Genomic DNA, 21,122 nt, shown 5'->3' on the forward strand with positions numbered 1-21,122 from the left:
TCTCTGAAGTGCCTACCAGTACAGCTCCTGATCTAAGAGATCTATAAAAGCATCAAATACCATTTTGACCAGCCTTTGATGTTTATCTTCACCCAGATTAATTAACATTTAGAATCTGTGATAACCTTGCTAGATATTATCAAATTCTTTGCCGCAATAAATATGCCACGACTAGTGGTGACTAAAATATCCTTACGATAAATATTCCAATCTGAACATAGGAATTCATTGCTGTTCTTTTCTGGTTTTCAACCAAATTTCTGCTCTTAATATTATCTGAGCATTATAATCTTCAATTAGTGATATTAGTAGGTTGATGCATGAGTTTGTGGCACTTTTGCTTTGAATCTTGGCAATTCAGTTGCTATGAATTTATTTATTGATCGTCATTTGTATTTGTTGTTCACTGTTTCTATTTGAGTTCACATATTGTCATCTTGTCACTTGGAGAAAGTGAGTGGAGCCGTGGATGCTAAAAAATGGAGTGCCCAATGGAGAAATCTGATCATTTCTGACCTACTCTTCCATTCGAGTTCAATGGAGGGGTGACAGTGGTGGAAGCAGCCAGAAACATTTGCACCGTGTATGGGGATAAAGTCATTGGATAGAGCTTGACAAGAAAATGGTTTTCTCCTTTTAAGGAGGATCATTTTGACATTGGAGACTCTCCACACACAGGAAGACTTTGTAAGTCTGATGAAGATCATTTAAGCACATTAATCCACAATGATACATATCAGTGTACTCGAAAACTGGCAAATGTGATGAACTATGATCAGTCCACCATTGTGTGGCATTTGCATGTAATGGGAAACGTTCAAGAAATGGATGTATGGGTACAACATTCTCTAAGCCAAAACCACAAAAATCAGCAGGTCCAGCTCTGCTTGCTCATAATCAACTGGCTTGTGAACAACCCCAATCATTCCTATGCTGTATCATTACTGGTGACGAGAAATGGTGTCTTTATGCTAACATATGGGACAGACAAGAATGGTTGAGGCCAAACAAAGCATGTACAAATACTTGCATGCATCCACAAACGATAATGTTATGCATCTGGTGGAACAGCGATGGCGTGGTGTACTGTGAATTGCTTTCCCGAGGTGTAACCATCACTGCTGACATTTACTATCAATAACTGAGACATCTTGCAGACGAAACCCAAGAACAATTCCCAGGAAGACTGCATGAAGTTATGCTATTCCACAATAATGCCTGCTTGCATTCTGCTAGACTGACAAAAAACACTATATAGGATTTGGGTTAAGAAGTCGTGCTGTACCCACCTTATTCACCTGATCTTGCACCCTCAGATTTTCATCTTTTCCGCTCTTTAACAAAAACACTTCAAGGAACTTCCTTTCTGGATGAAAATGCACTCTGAACATGGCTTGATGAGTTCTTTACCTCAAAACCATGTGATTTTTACAGTTGCAGAATCAAAAAGTTATCTCAGCATTGGCAGACTGTTGTAAATAGTGAAAGAGAACATATTATTGATGACTGAAGTCTCTGTTATATGTCTCTGTTGTGTTTTTTGAAATTATGGAAAAACATTGCTAACTTGGTCACAAACCCAATAACTCTGGGACCTATCCTGGGATGCTCCTGCAGTTTGCAAAATATTAACTTTTTCTGTACCTTATCCATGTGAACAAGCATTCTCCCTACGTAGTGCGTGCCAAACCTAAAATAAGTGAAGACCTAATACTCTCCACCCGATAGAGGTGGTCAAGAAATTCACATCCAATACCACTGCAGAGTCACTGAGGCTCTGGTTTAGACCTTTCACTCGGCTCAAAACCAGAGGACCACGATTAACCATGGGTATGATTCTACATAGTCAGCTTAGCCTGCACTCCATATGAAAAGCTAGTTGCCTTAACCAAATCATCCATCTGGCAAAAGGAACTGAGGATGGCCTCAGAAACTAGGCAGCTGGTGTCATTAGTGTCATTACGAGGTGCAACAATAAAGTAATGAGACTGATTTTCTTTGCAAGATGTGGCAAACCTGCGTAGGCACAATATCTTTGACCTTTGTCTATAAGCTGCTTCTAGTCCCGCACTTTCATACAACTGCTCAGTCATGAGTTGTGCTGTAATAAGTTAACACGTGTTTGTGTCTCTTGTCATGGAAATGGAACCGCATAATGTTGCACAACATTATGCCATTTCTTCTTGCATTAAATTGGGTGAAAACGCAATGACAACTTACGGTAAGCTTCAGAAGGCTTTTAGAGAGGAGGTTATGTCAAGAGCTCAAGTCTTTCGTTGGCATAAAATGCTTAGTGAAGACAGAACGAATGTTGAAGATGAAGACTGCAGTGGACAACCATCAACCTCACAGACGGATGTCAACTTAGCCATGGTGCGTGAACTTGTGCGATCTGATCGAAGATTATCCATGAAAATGACTGCAGAAGGACTGAACATCAATCAAGAAACGGTTCGTCTAATAATAACTAAAGATCTTGGTAGGAGAAAGATTTGTGCAAAAATGGTCCCAAAAAACCTCACACCACAACAGCAAGAAACACGGAAAAATGTGGCAGCTGATCTGTTAGAGCAAACAGAAATCAATCCAGAATTGTTGAGCCGTGTTATCACTGGTGATGAAAGTTGGTTTTTTTTCAGTACGATCCAGAGACAAAACGACGAAGTTCAGAATGGTGCTCAAAGGGATCACCCAGACCAAAAAAAGCTTGCATGTCAAAGTCAAAAGTGAACTGCATGCTTGTGTACTTCTTCGATTCCAAGGGAATTGTTCATAAAGAGTGGGTGCCTCCTGGACAAACAGTTAACCAATATTACTACAAAGAAATTTTAGAAAGACTTCGTAAAACAGTTCTTCGTGTCCGTGCCAACATTGCTGATAATTGGATTCTGCATCACGATAATGCGCTATCCCATACTGCTCTGTCAGTACAGCAATTTTTAACCTCAAAACAAATTTCAGTACTACCACAGCCACCTTATTCAACAGATATCACTCCGTGCGACCTTTTTTTTTTATTTCCAAGAGTCAAAATGGTGGTCAAGGGACACCATTTTCAAACAACACAAGATGTCCAAAAAGCTGTGACGAGGGGTCTTGGAGGATATTACAGAAGATGAGTTCCATAAATGTTACCATCAATGGCAGAAGTGCTGGAAAAAGTGTGTGCAATCTGAAGGGAACTACTTTGTAGGAGACAACACTAAACTTGACTAAAACAGTAAGCAATTTGTTTAACACCAGTCTCATTACTTTATTGTCGCATCTTATATGTGCCACTATTTGCAGCCAGTTGCACCCAGCATACTCAATAGCGGTCAGCAGAAAGCCTGCTCCATGTCATGGATGGGGCTGCCACCCCTTCCCTCTGTCCCCTGGCAAATTTACTGAGTGCACATCGCCATTCTTTCATGCCCTGCATGTTATTTTCCTGAGGGGCTCTATTAGCCACTTAATGTTGGAGCTTCCAGTGACTAGCATACCCACATCTAGTTACTCACATCTAGATAACTTCACTGTCAGACTAAATTTCAACAATGATAGACAACATTTTTCTCATCTGCACTGAACATTACCCTTGCAATGGGGTTCACTAACCAGTCTTTTCTACATAAATTCTATGCCTCACTAAATATTTCAGAGCTTTGTACTTCAGGTCTCACCCAGATCTCAATTCTGTGTGTAATTTGTGCCTGACATCTTTTCTGGAAGGCAGCAAATTTGGTAACTTTGTTATCAGTGCTTTGGTAGTAGTTTAGTATCAAAGTTTTGATATTCCATGAGTTTTTACTTTGGATCTCAAGGGCACTATCACAGTAGTTGCCCTTGCCTAGACCCTTCAACAGAAATTTGCAAACAACTGCTATGCTAGAACAATATGTTTTAAAATTGGTTTTATGAAAGATAACCAGAATGTTCTTACTCATACTCCAGGGTGCTGAAATGTCAAGACTATGTTGTCACAGCCAGCTGCAAAGCCTGGGCAGGAAGTGGAGTGAATTTCTCAACAAAAGACATTTAATATGCTTCTGTGTGAACCCCAATTAGCTTTGTTGCTCATAAGCAATTCTAATGCAATTTATGAGAGTAGTGGCCACAGCAGATGTAATACTGGTAACTGTGCATCAGATAAATATGTATAGCTAATGCACCATGTGGAGTTGGGTAAAGTGAGCTAACCATCTTCAGTCTTGTTGATCCATATGCTTGACACCCAAACCAGACTTCGCAACAGTGTCATAAAACTAGAGCAGATGTGTTCTGTCTATTACCCAAAAGTTGTGACTGACACACTTCAGGATACTGAGTGCTATAAAGGACCTGGTTATCATTTCAATAAGGCATATTAGTTTATGATAAGAAAAAAACCTGTAATCTTACCGATTCTTCCACACTCAAAATAGTGTCCCTCAGAAGTCTAAGACGTTGACTAAAATGCACACAGAATGGCTGACACTAATGTGTAGGCTGATTAGTCTTAGTCACTACTGTTGCATTAGGGCATTAGTCTCTTAACAGTGCAGCTAATGCTACTGTTAGTAACAGCAAAGATGGTAATACTTAGGACACAACGTTCAAGGACCAATTTAAAGGGACTCTGCCAATGTGACACCTGAAGATACACGAAAGGAAAGATCGAAGAAATATGGATAGGTGGTTTCATTCATAGAAATGCTCGAAGCTATTAGGTCTCCAAGTGATATTTAAAGCCTTCAAGGTCAAAAAACATAATAGTGAAGTGTTGCTTGTGTAGGATAGCACAGTGGATCTAGTCAGCTCCAGCAAGCACAGGTTATCAAAGGTCAAATGATCTCAAAAACCCCAAGTGAAGTGACTGGGAATTGTTTAGCCTCAAGAACTCAGACAAGGCATGGCTTTACCTTCCATACCATAATTTTTCCTACAAAATGAGTGAAATAGCCACTTGGCCAAGTACAGCCCTTGCCTCATTTCAGGAGAAATACTATTATCAGATCCCTCAAAGGATTGGGGAAATCTAATGTCTCCCAAGTATGGTTATATAGAAAGACATGAGCTGTACCTGGGAGATGCCATGCAATGGTATAATCTATAATGGATTTTCTTCCTGAACAGGTGTTGTGTTCCAAGCCGCATATAACACAAAATCCAATTCATAAATGGAGAATGGGCATTGGTTCAGTACAAAGTACTCGAAACCAAGTCTCAACTGCCCCTCTCACCAGTAGCTCTGGGGGTGCAGCTAGTGGCAACCACTCCAGAGAAGCGTGTTCCTCTGGCTGTTATGGAGATTTTAATTTCTACACCCATCAAAAAAAGTTTTGCGTCGCCTCGGTTCCCAGAACTCCTGAAGATAGATGTTGACTGTGGATATTGTATCACAGACACGGTCCCTTTGACTGTTCAGAGATGTAAATAACCATGCACGACCAGCACCTATTAGATGGAGGGGTTCTGACAACTGATGAGTTCCAGTCATTCCACCAGGAAGGAGGTACATGGCTCATGTTGTCTGTAGTTCAACCATGCCTGGACGGTCAATACCGCGGTCCGATCACGTCCACAATGCTACTCAGTAGCAAGAAGGCCTCTCAACAAGGGAAGAGTCCAGGCGCCTCGAATGAACGAAATCGATGTTGTTCGGACATGGAGGAGCTACAGAGACACAGGAACTCTTGATGACATGCCTTGCTCAGGCCATCCGAGGGCTACTACTGCAGTGTATGACCGCTACCTACGGATTATGGCTCGGAGGAACCTCAACAGCAACGCCACCATATTGAATAAGGCTTTTTGTGTAGCCACAGGATGTCGTATTACGCCTCAAACTGTGCGCCATAGGCTGCATGATGCGCAACTTCACTCCCGACATCCATGGTGAGGTGCATCTTTGCAACCACGACACCATGCAGTACAGTAAAGAGGGGCCAAACATCATGCCGAACGAACCACTCAGGATTGGCATCGTGTTCTCTTCACCGATGAGTGTCGCATATGCCTTCAACCAGACAATCATTGGAGATGTGTTTGGAGGCAATTCAGTCAGGCTGAATGCCTTAGACACACTGACCAGCGAGTGTAGCAAGGTGGAGGTTCCCTGCTGTTTTGGGGTGGCATTATGTCGGGCCGACATATGCCACTGGTGGTCATGGAAGGCGCCATAACGGCTGTACGATATGTGAATGCCATCCTCCGACCAATAGTGCAACCATATCAACAGCATATTGGCAAGGCAAACGTCTTCATGGATGACAATTCGCACCCCCACATCATGCACATCTTGTGAATGACATCCTTCACGATAACTTCGTTGCTCAACTAGAATGGCCAGCATGTTCTCCAGACATGAACTCTATCAAACATGACTGGGATAGATTGAAAAGGGCTGTTTATGACGACGTGACCCATCAACCACTCTGAGGGAGCTATGCCGAATCGCCGTTGAGGAGTGGGACAATCTGGACCAACGGTGCCTTGATGAACCTATGGATAGTATGCCACGACGAATACAGTCATGCATCAATGCAAGAGGACGTGCTACTGGGTATTAGAGGTACCAGTGTGTACAGCAATCTGGACCACCACCTCTGAAGATCTCACTGTATGGTGTACAACATGCAATATGTGATTTTCATGAGGAATAAAAAGGGCAGAAACTATGTTTATGTTGATCTCTATTCCAATTTTCTGTACAGGTTCCGGAACTCTAGGAACTGAGATGATGCGTAACTTGTTTTGGTGTGTGTAATTATGGCAGTAACTCAAAATCTTCAAAACACCCATAAATTCTTAACAAGATAGCAGCTAAGGCATATAAAATATCGCAAACCACATTCTGTCATTGGCTGCAGAAGGCCATTGTTCATTCCACCAGAGGACAGGCAGTCTTTACACACAGCATGAAGTTTGGAATAAATGCATCCGTGGTTTTGTGGCTCATGGTTGTAATACAGTCTACTCATTACTAGATACTCTGACAATGTTGAAAAACAGAAGGTCAGCTGTACAGTATCCATTTTGCTTTCAGATTAACGATTTCAGAAATCATGTTAGGTACCACCCAAACCGATCATTGTATCATTAGGAACGTGATAAGTGACATGCAAATCATGAACCACTTCCCACTGAGCAACAACTGCAAGGGCAGGAAAGAAATTTTACAGATTAGTGACAGAATAATCCTAGAGCAATACTAGTGTGTGCACTCTGTCCTGTGTTCAGAAGACCTAATGTTACCAAAGAGACAAAGCTCTCAACTGCTCAGTCTAAGGGGCGAATAGTAATAGAACTGTGTAGCACATTAGCGAATGTATTGAATATTTACACAATATGACTCTACATTAAAATCGTTACAGCGACAAGCAATAGCACGTATGACCTCGTCCCACTAAAGGCCCGTCCACACACAACGATCTGTCTGTGCAAATGTCTGCGCACATCACATCTGCGCAGACATATAGTTGTGTGTGGACAGAAGATTTGCACCAATCTGAGGTGTGTGCAAACCTGGAAGTTGGAGTTGGAGGTTTGAGCGAAACCTCTCAAATCTGTGTGTTCAAACCACATCTGCGCAGACAAGTTGGAACGCGTGGACAGGAGATCGCCGCAAATCTGGAGCGAAACAGCTGTTTGCTCAGTCTAGTGTTTGTATTTGTGCGCACAGGGCATTAAAATGGCTGATACTCGTCAGTGTTCTCGAGAGTTTGTAAGTAAATTCATTGAAATATATAGAAACCACCCATGTTTGTGGAAGATTAAAAGTAAAGAAGGAAGTGACCGAGACAAAAAGACAGCAGCATACAATGCTTTAATTGAAAAATTGCGGGCAGTTGACGCCTCGGCAAAGCAGAGAACCGGTAATTTAAAAAATAAATTCGTTGCGAATTGGCGAAATTATTTGCAGATGGATGTCGGAACTTATAATTATCTCTCAAAGCTTGTAACCCCTCATATTAAGAGAAAAAATACTTGTATGAGAAGGGCAATTTCCCCTCATGAACGGCTGGCGGTAACATTAAGATTACTAGCAACAGGAAGGAGCTACGAGGATTTGGAATTTTCAACTGCAATATCGAAACAAGCGTTGAGTAAAATAATACCCAACACATGTGAAGCATTTACACTGTCCTGAAGGATGAGTTCATGAAGGAAAGTCAAGTAAATTAAGTCTGTCAGTGAACTGTTTGCCGAAAAGAGTTATCCAAAGTTCAGATATCTAGAAGATATGGTGTAAGAGTAGATAAAGTATACCAGTCAACATTATGGTATTTTGATCTGCAAGGCTTTCTTAGTGATCAAGAAACGCCAAGACCAAGCAGGAGTACAACTGAAGATGAAATTGGAGTGTCAATGTGCCAGGAAATGGAACACGAGGCAATGAAAAACAAAACAGGTTCGCCCTGCAACTCTCGCAGTAAATGTACGTGGGAAAACTGCTTTCGCTTTAGCAGCCACTGTCTACACCATTTTGACCACTTTCTCTGTTTCCTGCGGTTGGTCTGAATGTTTTTTGCAACACAAGTTGTGAACACAGACCACAACAGAACTTCCTCCATTTCTATATTTCAAAATAACTGAATTAAATTTTTGACGTTTACGGGGAGCGTAGTCGCTTGCCACTGATATTTCTTTTCTACACCGACAGATGGCGGGCGAGTAGTAGATTGGGGTTTGTGTCGTGTGAACACACCACATTTACAGCGATCTTTTGCATGTACAGACATCTGCGCCGATGTCTGCATAGACAGATCGTTGCGTGTGGACCTGGCTTAAGGCTGTTATTTCTGCAGAGGCTGTAACCCCACAGTGTAGGTGAGATTCTTTTAGATGTGCCATGAAGACATGTAGGGTAGTCTTCCCTGTACTACGATTGTCAAGTTCTTCACTTAAGTCCTGAACCCAATTACATTCCACTGAAGCGTCTGATCAATTTTATTCATGACTTTTTTATTGTGTCTGCCCCTAACACAATACACACATTGTAAGACCTGCTTCACAAGAGTAATTTCCTGCTATACATCATCGGTGGGAGCATGTCACATCTCCCTGTTTAAAGCAGTGACCAACAACGTTGGGAATGGATTGTTGACATTAATGAACAATTGGTTGTGCCACGTATAGAGGTCTAAAATCCCGAGTGTGCTGAATGGAGCACAAGGTCAGAATCATGTGAGAATAGCATCGTCTTCTATGCTCAGATGTTATAGCCGACTCTGGCTGCACTTACTCAAATTACCGTAATGAATTTTGTGCTTTTATCCTGTTATGTAAAATAAATTTAATTTTCGTTATGCAGGATGTTACCATCATGATCAAACTATTTGGGCTGATCAAGAGGTACAATGATTAGTTTGCAAAAGTTTCAGTCACAAGTTATTAACCAATACAGCTGGCAATAGACAGCATAAGATGTCTTTTTACGGAATTTCTTACTGTGACGTTCCAACCAAAATTAATAAACTCACACTAGTGTGACAAATGGTGAGAACTGAAATGAGTGTCATTTTCTCTTGCCACTAGCAAGTCATAATGATGATTGTTGAAGTGATCCTGCTTGTCATCCTAGCTATGAAAGGTGAAAGGTCAGGGGAAACTTACTAGTGTATGGTCAAGACATTTCCTTCATGTGGTTTCAAAAATGGCATGGTTTACAGCTTCACAGTTATAACTGCACTGATAACGACAAGCATACTGGAAATGTAGCCTACCCCTCCCTATGTGCAACAATCTGGAAAGACCATTAGTGTAGTAATGCTCATTCTGTGTCAACAGCAGAGGTAACATCATAAACTGTAAAACTGCCCTGAGGAGGAGGGTTACTTCACACTGAACAGCTTTGGCCATTTGAATGGTGTCACAATGTGGCACTGCGGGAAGCTGGATGGATGCATCGACAGTTTGCTGCACATGTTGGGCGCAGTGTATGAGTGGAATGTTGCTGTTTTCAGCAGCAGTCTGTGGAACACTTCCGTACCCATAGGCAAGGTTCCGAATGTCTGCACAGAACAGAAGCACTCAACACTGATGCATTATGAGAGCAGTGGTGGCTGAACAAATATCATACAAGAACAAAATTCAAGCCCATGTTGCACCTGCTGCCATCAGGGACCATTGGGAACTATCTGCTTCAGCAGGATTAAGATGATGTATGCTTCTGGTCATGTTACCACTGACACCATGACACTGCCTAGCATGGCTACTCTGGTGTTGTGAAGCAGCTGACTGGACAGTGGTTGTCTTTCGTGGAGAGTATGTTCCATCTGTATGTGAGTGATGGATGTACATGTGTGTGACATGGGTCTGGTGGCTGCTTGTTCCAGTGAGCATTCACCATAATACAAAGGCCCCATTCCAGGGCACATGCCGCGGTACACCATCAGATACAACTCACGGTCACATTTGGTGTTTCTGCAGAGTAAAGTAACCAGTGCCCGGTACACTGTACAGGCTCCTATTCCCATGCTACTGTCATTTCTTCAACGGGAAGATGATCTGCTTTTTCAGCAGGACAATACACACCCACATATGGCTGTTGTGGTACAATGTGCTCTTCTTGGTGCACAACAACTGTTCTGGCCACCAAGATCACCCTCCACCAATTGAACTCAATCTCCAGCGCCTGCAAGAAGCATTGGCAAATTTCAACAAAATGTGCAAGATCCTCGGGATAATCTACCACAGGATGCCATTTGGTGCCTTTATGAACATTTGCAAGTGAAAATACATGTTTTTTTTGTCACCAGAGGTGGATATGCTTTGTACTGATGCAGGTATTTGGACACACTTTACTGTGGAAGTTGTGTTTAATTTGGTCAGAATATATTATCATACACTCCTACAATGATGAACTACCTGTCTCCTCACTTGTCAGTGTCGTTGTCCTTGAGGGTGTTGCATTTTTCTTCTGGCAGTGGAGTAATCTTGGGTTGCTGCAGTTGTGGTCTGAAGACTGGTTTGATGAAGCTTTCCAAGATGGTCCACCCTGCATTGGTCTCTTCTTCTACTGCAGTTGATTACCAAATCAACTGTTCCTTAGTGCCTCAGGTATGTCCTATCAACCAATCCTTTTATTTGGTTAGGTTCTGTCATCAGTTTCTTTTTTTCCAATTTGGTTTAGTATGTCATTAGTTATTGTGTCCATCCATCTAATTTTCAGCATTTTTCTGTAGAGCCATATATCAAAATCTTCTAGTGTTTTCCTTGAACAAACCACTTGTTGATCACATTTCACTTCCATTCAAGCTACATTCCAAACACTATCTTAAAAAAAGACTCCTTTATATTTAAATTTATGTTCACTGTTAACAAATCTCGTTTTTGGAAATGCTTTTCTTCCTCTTTACTTGCTCTCTACTTTGGTGTTCATCAGTTACTTTTCTGCCCAAATAGCAAACCTTTTCTACTACTTTTAGTGTCTCATTTCCTAATCTAATTCACTCAGCAATATATAATTCAACTACATTTGGTTACTCTTGGCTTACTGTTTGCTGCGAGATCCATATTATAACCTCATTTCAAGAGGGTACCCATTCCATTCAACTGCTCATCCAAGTCCTTTGCTTTCTCAGACAAAATTACAAAGTCATACGCAAACCTCAAAGTTTTTATTTGCTCTCTCTGAACTTAAATTACCTTTCTAAATTTTTCTTTTTTTACATTGGTAACTGGCAAAGAAAAAATCTGTTCCACTTCCTTCTCAACTACAGCTTCCCATTCACATCCTTCAACTCTTATACCTGTCGCTGGTATCTGTAGAAGTTGTAGATAACATTTCACTTCTTGTTTCATCCCTGCTACCTTCAGAATTTTGAAGTGTACAGTCTAGCCAACATTGGTAAAGCTTTCTCTAACACTACAAAATAATGGTACAAAAATACATTTGCCTTTTTTAAAAATCTATTTTCTAACGAGAGTCATGCACTCGAAACTGCCTTGTGCGTTTGCACCATTTTTCAGAATGCCAACTGATCTTCCCTGAGATGGCCTCTACCACTTTTCCCATTGTTTAGTAAATAATTACTGTCTGTATGTTGCAACCATGACTTATTAAATTAACAGTTTGGTAACATTCACAGTTCTAAGCACCAATCTTTTTTAAAATTACAATTAGCACCGCCTACACAGCATAGTTCATGCTAAACCCAACCCGCTCTTTTCTCACGTCACATTCTGAAAGCCATGGCCAAAGAAGTCACACAGATGCAGTAGGTCTTGACTTCCAAAAAGCATTTGACTCAGTATCATACTAACACTTATCATATTTGATACAGTGTATCAAACGGAAATTTGTGACTTAATTGAGGACTTCTTGGTTGGGAGGACACAGCATGTTATCTCAGATGGCAGTCATCAACAGATGTAAAAGTGTTTTATTTCTGCCATTACTCTATAAAGAGAATATTATATATGAGTCTATAGCTGATAAAGTATTTTTTCTTAAATAACAACTCCACTGCTACACTTTTATTTATTTATTTCTTCTCTACTAGTTACAGAGTTGTAGCCTCACTCTCAATACATTTGGTTTAGGTTGCATGATTTATCATCCTTATTCCTTCTTGGCTGTTTCACAAGTGTTAGTGCATCATGTGTTTTATTTCTATTTGCTTAGCAGGTTACACAGAAATCTATAACCTAAACCATGCACTTTACAGTAGTTTGCAAAGTTTGGATGTAGGCTCAATCTGTCTGCTAGGTCATAAAAGCAGTGCAAAATATCTAATTAACAATGAACATAAATGGATAAATGAAATTCAGCTGAAGTTAAGAACCAAGATAATGCAAGCAAGAATTTTTCCACTACAGCTCATAGTCTGGAAGAATAGTTTTGCACATCCTGTGAGATGATAGTTTCACACAATCAGTGTGAGAAAGTAGGCAAAGTATTACTAGCACTAAAATCCAGAGTTTATGAATGTCAAATATTTAGCACGACCAAGGGCAGTGATGTAAAAATTAAGCATAACAACATTCTGTCTGTTATTACATCACTAATTACTCGAATCCAGCTGTTGACAACACATAGTATTCCACTCACACTTCACAGCCAGCCCTGCCAATATTGCTTCATGAAATACAGAACAGCATTAATCCTGTTGTTAATTTTTAGCCAAAAGCCACATATGAAGGTGTACTTGGCAAATTAATGTAACTGCTTCCTGTCAGCTGTCAATATGTTACCATGGTAGCCTAGACTCCAACGGATTACTTGATGAGGGGGAGGGGGGAGCATGGTCATCTACTGTTGGCTGTCTGCCGCAATTGCACTAGCTTCTACATTTCAAATTAGTGTCAACAGATTTATATTTTGATACTTCTGTGCTCCTAAATCATTTGTCACATCACTGAGACCCACTGAAGCACTAACATACATTGATACATAATTTCAGTTTTTAATATTAAAATTACTCATAATACGGTTTTGGTGCTCTAGCATTGGATGTGTTTGCAGATAAAATTATTGGATATATAGTCCACTTGTTGTGTTCTTCATATAGATCCAAACACATTTGAGCACCTTTATGCCACTGTCTGTGGGTTTTCTTTATTAAAACCTGTAAAATGTGAATATGCTTTAAGTGCTAATTAATCTACAAAAATTAAGCTTACAATAGTTACTGTGTTAATGTGAATTTGGTTGGCAAGTTAAAAAATACTCTAACATGAATTTTAAAATTTTCTCCGCAAATTAAGTGTTCAAAGAAATTTTGAGCTTTGAGCTGGTCTTCGTAAACTACACTCCATGATATTTCGACTGTAGTCCTGCCAGTCAACCTCAGGTGAGCCATCGAAGACTGTGGAAGGTGTCCTCTGTTCTTTAATATACAGCAAGCTGTGAGTATTCTGCACAAGCATTAAAATCAGGTTGGAAGTCAGACCATATTACCTGTTGGTAGATATCTCACTGATGGAACCACCGTCAACTGTCCTCAGTGTTGCTGTTCACCTTGACCATTGATACAGTCTGTAATCTTTGATTTCAGCAAATCATTGAGATGATACGATTACACATACTATGTAGCTGGTAGTTGTCATCGCAGTTCATCAGATTTCATCCTGTCATGGTTCACTGGATTTTCCACCAAGTGTATTTCCACAGATTCTTTAATACTGGAGTCCCAAAAAGATGCTGGCTGTGGCCAAAATTATTGTTTTATCACACTCCATTGAATGCTCAGTGGAGATGCGATGGCTGCAAGGGTGATTACAGTGATGATGATCGGTGCAACGTTCTTCCACAGTATGCATGGTCTAGTCTATAAAAGACATACAACACTGGTGAGGTATTCTGTAAGTCCCAGTAACAAATAGTCCTTCACTTACCCTAGCAGGTCAGCAGTCTTAAATGTGGGTAGAAACCATTTTCAACCGAAAATTATGTAAGATTCTTGCTATTTTAAGTGAAATGTTGCCAAAAACAGGAAGAAAGGCTAGATACTTTGCTGGGGTGGTCTCCTCTTTACCCACTTTGTGATTCTTGGTTTTAACTGATAGTGCCCAGTTCACCTGCTGGGTAACATATTCATTTTCCTTGCACACTGCTTGTAGGTGGGCAAGCCCTTTAGGTGAATTACCCTCATTTGAGACTGTCTGAGCTCTGTGCACCAGCATTTTAAGCACACTCAAAGTTTGTGGCAGATAATTAGAACTATATGACTGTCAATACAGGCAACTGTGTGTGGGTCTATGACAAACTGAATGCTCCAGAAGGCCATTATTCTTCCATCTAACCAAAATATCCAAGAAAACCAGACAGCAATTTTCCTCTACTTTCATAATGAGCTGGTTGTTCTCATGAATGAAGTTGAGATGATGGAAAAACTTCATTAATTTACCTTTACCATGGAGCCATACTGTGAAAGTATGATCCTCAGGGGAGAGAAAGGGCTACCCATGGCGACACTGTCTGTCTGCTAAAAATATTCCTGGTTGAACATGAAATGGGTTGAGGAAAGAGTGTGCCAAAACAAAGTAGTAATGTTCACCTGAAACTTATTACCAATTACTGTCAAAAAATCAGAAAGGGATCTTTGTAAAAGGAGATACTATACCAAAACTGACTAAATCGTCCGAACTACTTAAGACAGAGAGCCCCCAGTCTGTCGATAAAAACTGGCACAATTTTGTATCTGATGTGAGCATTTGCCTACCAACAGCTTCAACAAGGAAGCAAAATGATTGGCTAAACCATATGCTGGGGTGCCAGTGTTGCTGACTGGTGGCCGTATTATGTCAATTCTGCAGGATAACGTGTTCCACTGCTAACCACTTAGGCCTACAAAAGATGTTTGTGGAAACACAAAACACTGCTTCAGTAGTTGTTACGTGTGGAACATCCTACTGTCCATGCTATGGTTTGCCATATGCACAGATGTGTTGTAAAAGACGTCAGCTCAGAATGACAACACGCTATGACGAGTGTGCTTCTCCACTTGCTGTGGAGCCCCACTTATGTTCTGGCACCTTGCTTTATAATGCCTTGGAAGAAATGGCATAAAGGATGTGGGCAATAATGTCAACATGTGAACAGCTGAAGTTATATGTAAGAACTGTTGATTTCCAGATGTCAAATCATTACATGTTACGATCTATTGTGAGCTGCAAGTTATGAGAGATCTGTAACACCTGAAGTTGTAAATACGACTGTGTGGAGGAAACATTGAAAATATAATACAGAAGGGTTACTGCAAAAGTTATTATTTTGTTTTAGTAGTTTAAATACATCAAAGCTCTCTCTCAGTACCTGCCCAGTGCCAAAGTTGGAGTCACAAGCCACGGTCTAGTGGTACTGCATAGCGAGTCCAATATAGCTAATAACTTCAAGAATGGCAAACACAAGATACCTGTAATGCAAAAATTGGCATACATACGAGCAGGGTGACAGATTGTGTATGGTGTGGAACACCATGCTAAAACCATTTATACATAACACCCCAAAAAGAAGATGTTCTTTATGGATGCCATTCAGTCTTGGTGGTATGCAATCATGTGGTCTTAAGCTCTTGATAGACCCTTGATATAATGAGGAAAAATTCTGGAGTGCAGGAATCTTACATTGCACACGTCCTGTAGGATCCACAAAATCAGACTATAAGTCTTAACATACATACAATGAGGTAACAGTACTATTGCAATGGTACTATGTCCAAGATTCCATAGTGCTCTCTTTTCTGCAGACATTAGGTTAGCGCATTTAGGAGACTTGTTTCCCTTCTTATTTCTTCTGCAGCACCCAGCGGAGGGCGGCCTATGGCTTCTTCAGCACCACCCACAATATTTATTAAAAATGACACTCTAGATGTAGCTGCACAATTGAGTTTGGACAATACAACACTGTCTGGAATTCTACAACCTTCATAATTTGCTCAAATTGAAGTTGACAGAGTGCACTGACAGCCATAGAAACACAGAGGACAGTCGAGTTCAGCAATTCCACAGGCAATGGCCCTAGCACCATGTAGTGTGACCCGTCAGTCAATTTTAACACATGGGTTGAATACTCACAGTGCACTATATATTGCAGAACAGAGGATTTCTTTGTCATTCTTCAACAGCTTACCTGAAGACAACTGGCAGGTGTCTAGCCGAGATATCATGGAGTTTAGTTGACGACGACTGACTGTAAGTCCAAAATATTCTGTTTTCCTTCTGCCAATACCCTCTGTATGTGGAAGTTTTCTTCTGTTGTAAGTTTACCGTATAGACTGCAACTGGATTTTAGTATTTTGAAATATATTTCTATTTTTGTTAGGCGATGGTTGTGGGTTATTAGGTGGTCAGCAAATGTGCTATCGTGGCTGTTACTTTTTAGCTTGTTTTAAAATTCCTGGATGTTTGTTCCATGTATACTGACTGAGAAGTGTTGGATGTAACTTGAGAGGCCTTTGCAATTTACATAAAAAAATTCATTTTACATTAGAAACAGATAAAACACTAAATTAACTGGATCTCACCACCAAAAGAATAAACAGCACTCATGACTTCATGATATTCAGGAAACCAACAACTATGAGCACTCCCATTCATAATCAAACCACACACTGACACACAAACAAGCAAGCTTCATATTAATGCTCCACAGATTAAACAAAATACCCCTAGGCAAGCTGAACTGCACACATAAGCTAAATACAATACAATGATACACACATTATACAAAATTAAATCAACAATGTGTAAACAGAAAGGAATGACCAGGCCTCTTGTTAAAAAAAATATTGCACAATACCACAAAACGAACGCAACACACGGACACCAACCACATGAGAAACAACAGAGCTACAACCCACAAACACAAAACAAAAAGTACATAATCACCTAGAATAATAAAATAGTTCACAGCATGGGCAACACTTAAAGAAACAGGAACATCAAATATAATACAAAACAGACAACATAACATTGAAAACACTCAGAATACAGGAAACACCCACATATATTCAAAAGATGAGGCAGATACGAACTTGCGTGCAACACTTGTCAGTCCATATACATAGAGCAAATATGCAGGAAATTTAAGAAAACTTTTTTAAAAAAGAAACATTTCAAAGTACTAAGATTCAGCCATAGATATAGAGGTATGTTAATACGAATTGTCTGCTTTGACCAGTGAAGGAAACTTGACAAACACTGTAAACAATGTTATGTTATTGCCAATTTTTCAAATGGGCTAAGGTACAGATCAGCCTGTCGCCACAACCATGTGTTTTAAGTATCCTATTTGTTGGCTTTGCCAACTCACAACCAAACTGTTAGGTACCTCCTATTTGTTGGCTTTGCCAACTCACAAGCAAACTGTTAGGTACCTTCTAATTTAACCTACACCTTTGGCAAAGCTACAGCACACTGGTCTGTCACCACACAGGCCTTTTTTGTAATCCCATTTGCAGGCTTCACCAACTCACGTCAAACTATTACCTTCAAACCTAACCTACACCTTGGGCTAAACTACAGATCAGTGTCACCACAAGTTTTATTTTTCTTGCTTTCAAATCCATTGGCTTTGCCAACTAACAACAAAATTATGAATATATGCACCAAACAGTACATTGACAGCAGCCATAAACATAAGCTGACCATTTGTATTGAAAATTCCTCTTGACCCTCAAGTCACAGTCCCCCCCCCCCCCCCCCCCACACACACACACACACTTCAGGCAGATCTGAAAAGTGTTATTAACAAACAAACTTTTGCATTACATGTGTAGTGTTTGTGTGTGCTTCTCAACAGCCCACAAGAACATGCAGATGAAAGATGATTCGTAAAAGCTAAATGTAAGTAATCACAAATTCAGTCAAAAAATATCTTCACACAACAGAATGACATTCAGATGTAAAGAGACATGTTAACTCTCAAATCAAATTAAATTTAACATAATTTAGTCACAGATTATAAGCTGCCAGTACCCAGCTCTGTACTGAGGATCCTCCATAACCTAATAATGTAAACTAAGGTAATGACATCAAACAATAAAAGTTTTAAGTCAAATTTCCATAGATTAATTTTCGCTGAAAACATGTCCACATTTTACAGACCTGAATAAAGAAAAATCCACTGAAGATGGCATAAAGGTCCTGAATCATGTTTCGGTCTATATGAAAAAATAGTGTTTGGGGTAAAAGTTATGTACTGAACCCCCTTGTATTTTCCAATATGCCAGACATAAACATTCGACTTCACTACAGGTCAGTTTGTTACCACAATCAGATTTTCTGCTTTCATATTCATTGGCTTCGCCAACTTTTAACCAAACTGTCACCTTACAACTTAACCTAGATCTTGGGCTGCACTACAGATCAGTCTGTCACCAAACCAAGATTTTGGGCCATTACATAACTTTAACTGTGCATAATGGGTGGAAACTATATACTGTAAAGTATGTATTGCCGAAAAGTTTTTATTACACTGTCTGTGGTGTTATGCTAAAGTTTAAGCTAATGCATCACAACCAAAACAGAAGACATTAAATATTTGGGCCTACCACAAGTGACATTCTGTTCCACAACACTGATCACACGCAGAGGAAAATTTTTTGAAATGTCTCTTAAGAGATGTGACCGTTAACAAAAAATCAATTTTGTGTTTACTGCTGTTAGAAGAGTAACTGAGCCTACAGATACATAATACTTGCAGGAGGCCATCAAACACAGACAAGCAGTCATTAAACAAATACAAGAAAAGGAACAGGAACGCATCAGACAGAGACAAGAGCTTTTCAAGGAAATAGAAATTCTGAAGGAAGAAGAAAAGCGCTGTGAACGTCACATAAAGGAAACCATGATGCGGAAAGTGAGGGAATTAAGGTACGACAATTCAAATTTTGATTCCTTGACAAAACTATATCTAAATAAGGTACTCATCCTGGTAATATATTTCAGGAAGGATAAGCTACCTGAAGTTTACATCAAGGAAGTTGAAAGACAACTGAAGCTTGTCAAAGAGTAAGAGTTTTCCTTCATATGACATGGAAAGTAAATTAAGACAATCTCTTGTCAAACAATTTAATTTCTGTATTATTTAAACTTTGTCAGTAATTTTCAAAACACAAATATTCAAACAATGAAAGAAGTAAAAACAAGAAATAAATTTAAGTACTTGACAAATATTTCTTTAACATTTCTAAAAATTAAGATTTCAATGAAAATGCATATCTGCTGCCATTTCCTCGACCACCCCATTTCTCTTTCAAATCACCAATTTTCACAGAACTACTACTTACAGTTTGTCTTTCCTTGTCTTACATGAAACTTTATGCTTATGATCTTCCTAGGTAAACAATTTTTTCTCAAAACCAATTCCCAGACTCTACTCTGAATGGGTAGTATGGCACTATGTATTTCTCATCTCATTACCTACTGAAACTGCTACTTCTTAAAAAGTATTCACTGAATAGTTATTCAATTACCCGATTACCTAGATATTCAATAAGTGACACACGGATATTCAGCTTTTAGTAAGTTATAATCGGTATTTATTTAGACTATAGTCACAAAGGAAGAATTTGATTTCTCTTTTTTTTCAAACATATGGCTTTACTGATAAGTTAGCCTGTTTAAGCACAAGTAGAACATCACTATGTAGCTACAACACTGCCTGCACTGATTTAACCTTAACTTTCCTCACGTCTGATGGTTCTTCTTGGTACCATTTACGATAATGTGGAAATGAATTTGGAGCTCAGTTTGCTAAGAACAGCAATATCCATTTCATTACAATATCTCTAAATAATTTTCTCCGTCTTACTCTGCGTGGAATTTCGGTAAGAAACTTCGTTTTATTATTTAAATAAATATCTATGTATGTGCACAATCAGTTAATGCCTCAACGACCTTTCATTCAGTGTTCATAGTACGGAAGGTATACCTCGCATCCTTTATGTCGAGAGTAACCACACTGAAAATCCGTAACACGGAGTACCATCAACCATAAATTCTCTGTCAAACTTTTGAAGCTGGACCATTATTTGAGCACGCAATAAAAACAGTATCAAAAGAATATGTATAGCATCCTTATGCAGAAGCGCAGCATCATTTCATTCTGTGTTTGTTCGTCGGGAGTGAAACAAGAAATGAGATACTGAAGATATCTAGTGACTCTTGAATAATATTTCGGTGCGATTTACCACCAAACATTTACGTTACGGACAACACGACACTCAGAAACTGTATTTACAGACGACGATTGCGACGGCCGAATATTACAAAAGTGTATCTAACAATTCAATACCACGAAATATCGATTGACAATTTAAAACTACACAAAATTCTTTAAATATCTTAATGTCACAAAACTCACCGCATGTGTACGCACTCACAACAAAAATATTACAAAGTTATTCGTTGGAAGCTACTATTTAGTTACTCTTTGCCTTCACATTCCACAGATGTTGCTGTGAACTGTTTAGTCCATGGTCGCCTGATTGGTGCGAACGTGAATACTCGGTTGTAAAAACGTCCCAAATACAGCATCAAGTCTCAAACTTATTGTCCCTTTCACCCACAATAAAGCTTGATGTGAAATCATGACGAAAAATTTACACTGCATCTAGGGGAAGTATTTATATTTCTCCTCTAGAGAAAATAATGCCGGGTAAAATTTCCGAGTCGTTTTGAGAAGGCGCTCTTGATTTACTCAGCTTGTAAGA

At 39.6% G+C, this 21,122-nt stretch overlaps 2 protein-coding genes across 3 annotated transcripts in view; one reads left to right on the top strand and one right to left on the bottom strand.

Annotated features, from left to right (window-relative positions):
• LOC126195691 (cilia- and flagella-associated protein 45-like) overlaps positions 1–19,423 on the top strand; it is a 141,965-nt gene extending 122,542 nt beyond the window's left edge. The window contains exons 9-10 of the mRNA XM_049934319.1: positions 19,112–19,281; positions 19,357–19,423. Of these exons, the coding sequence (XP_049790276.1) occupies positions 19,112–19,281; positions 19,357–19,423 (237 nt within the window). The remainder of the gene's footprint in view (positions 1–19,111; positions 19,282–19,356) is intronic.
• Positions 1–20,875, bottom strand: part of LOC126195165 (cyclin-H) — a 77,133-nt gene extending 56,258 nt beyond the window's left edge. Inside the window, exon 1 of one of the 2 annotated variants that reach the window (XM_049933676.1) lies at positions 20,774–20,875. The gene's annotated coding sequence lies outside the window, so the exon portion shown is untranslated. The remainder of the gene's footprint in view (positions 1–20,773) is intronic. The other variant, XM_049933675.1, reaches the window with a different exon arrangement.
• Positions 20,876–21,122: the final 247 nt, after the last annotated feature.

The sequence above is a fragment of the Schistocerca nitens genome, chromosome 7 (assembly GCF_023898315.1).
Source record: "Schistocerca nitens isolate TAMUIC-IGC-003100 chromosome 7, iqSchNite1.1, whole genome shotgun sequence".
NCBI classification, from domain to species: domain Eukaryota; kingdom Metazoa; phylum Arthropoda; class Insecta; order Orthoptera; family Acrididae; genus Schistocerca; species Schistocerca nitens.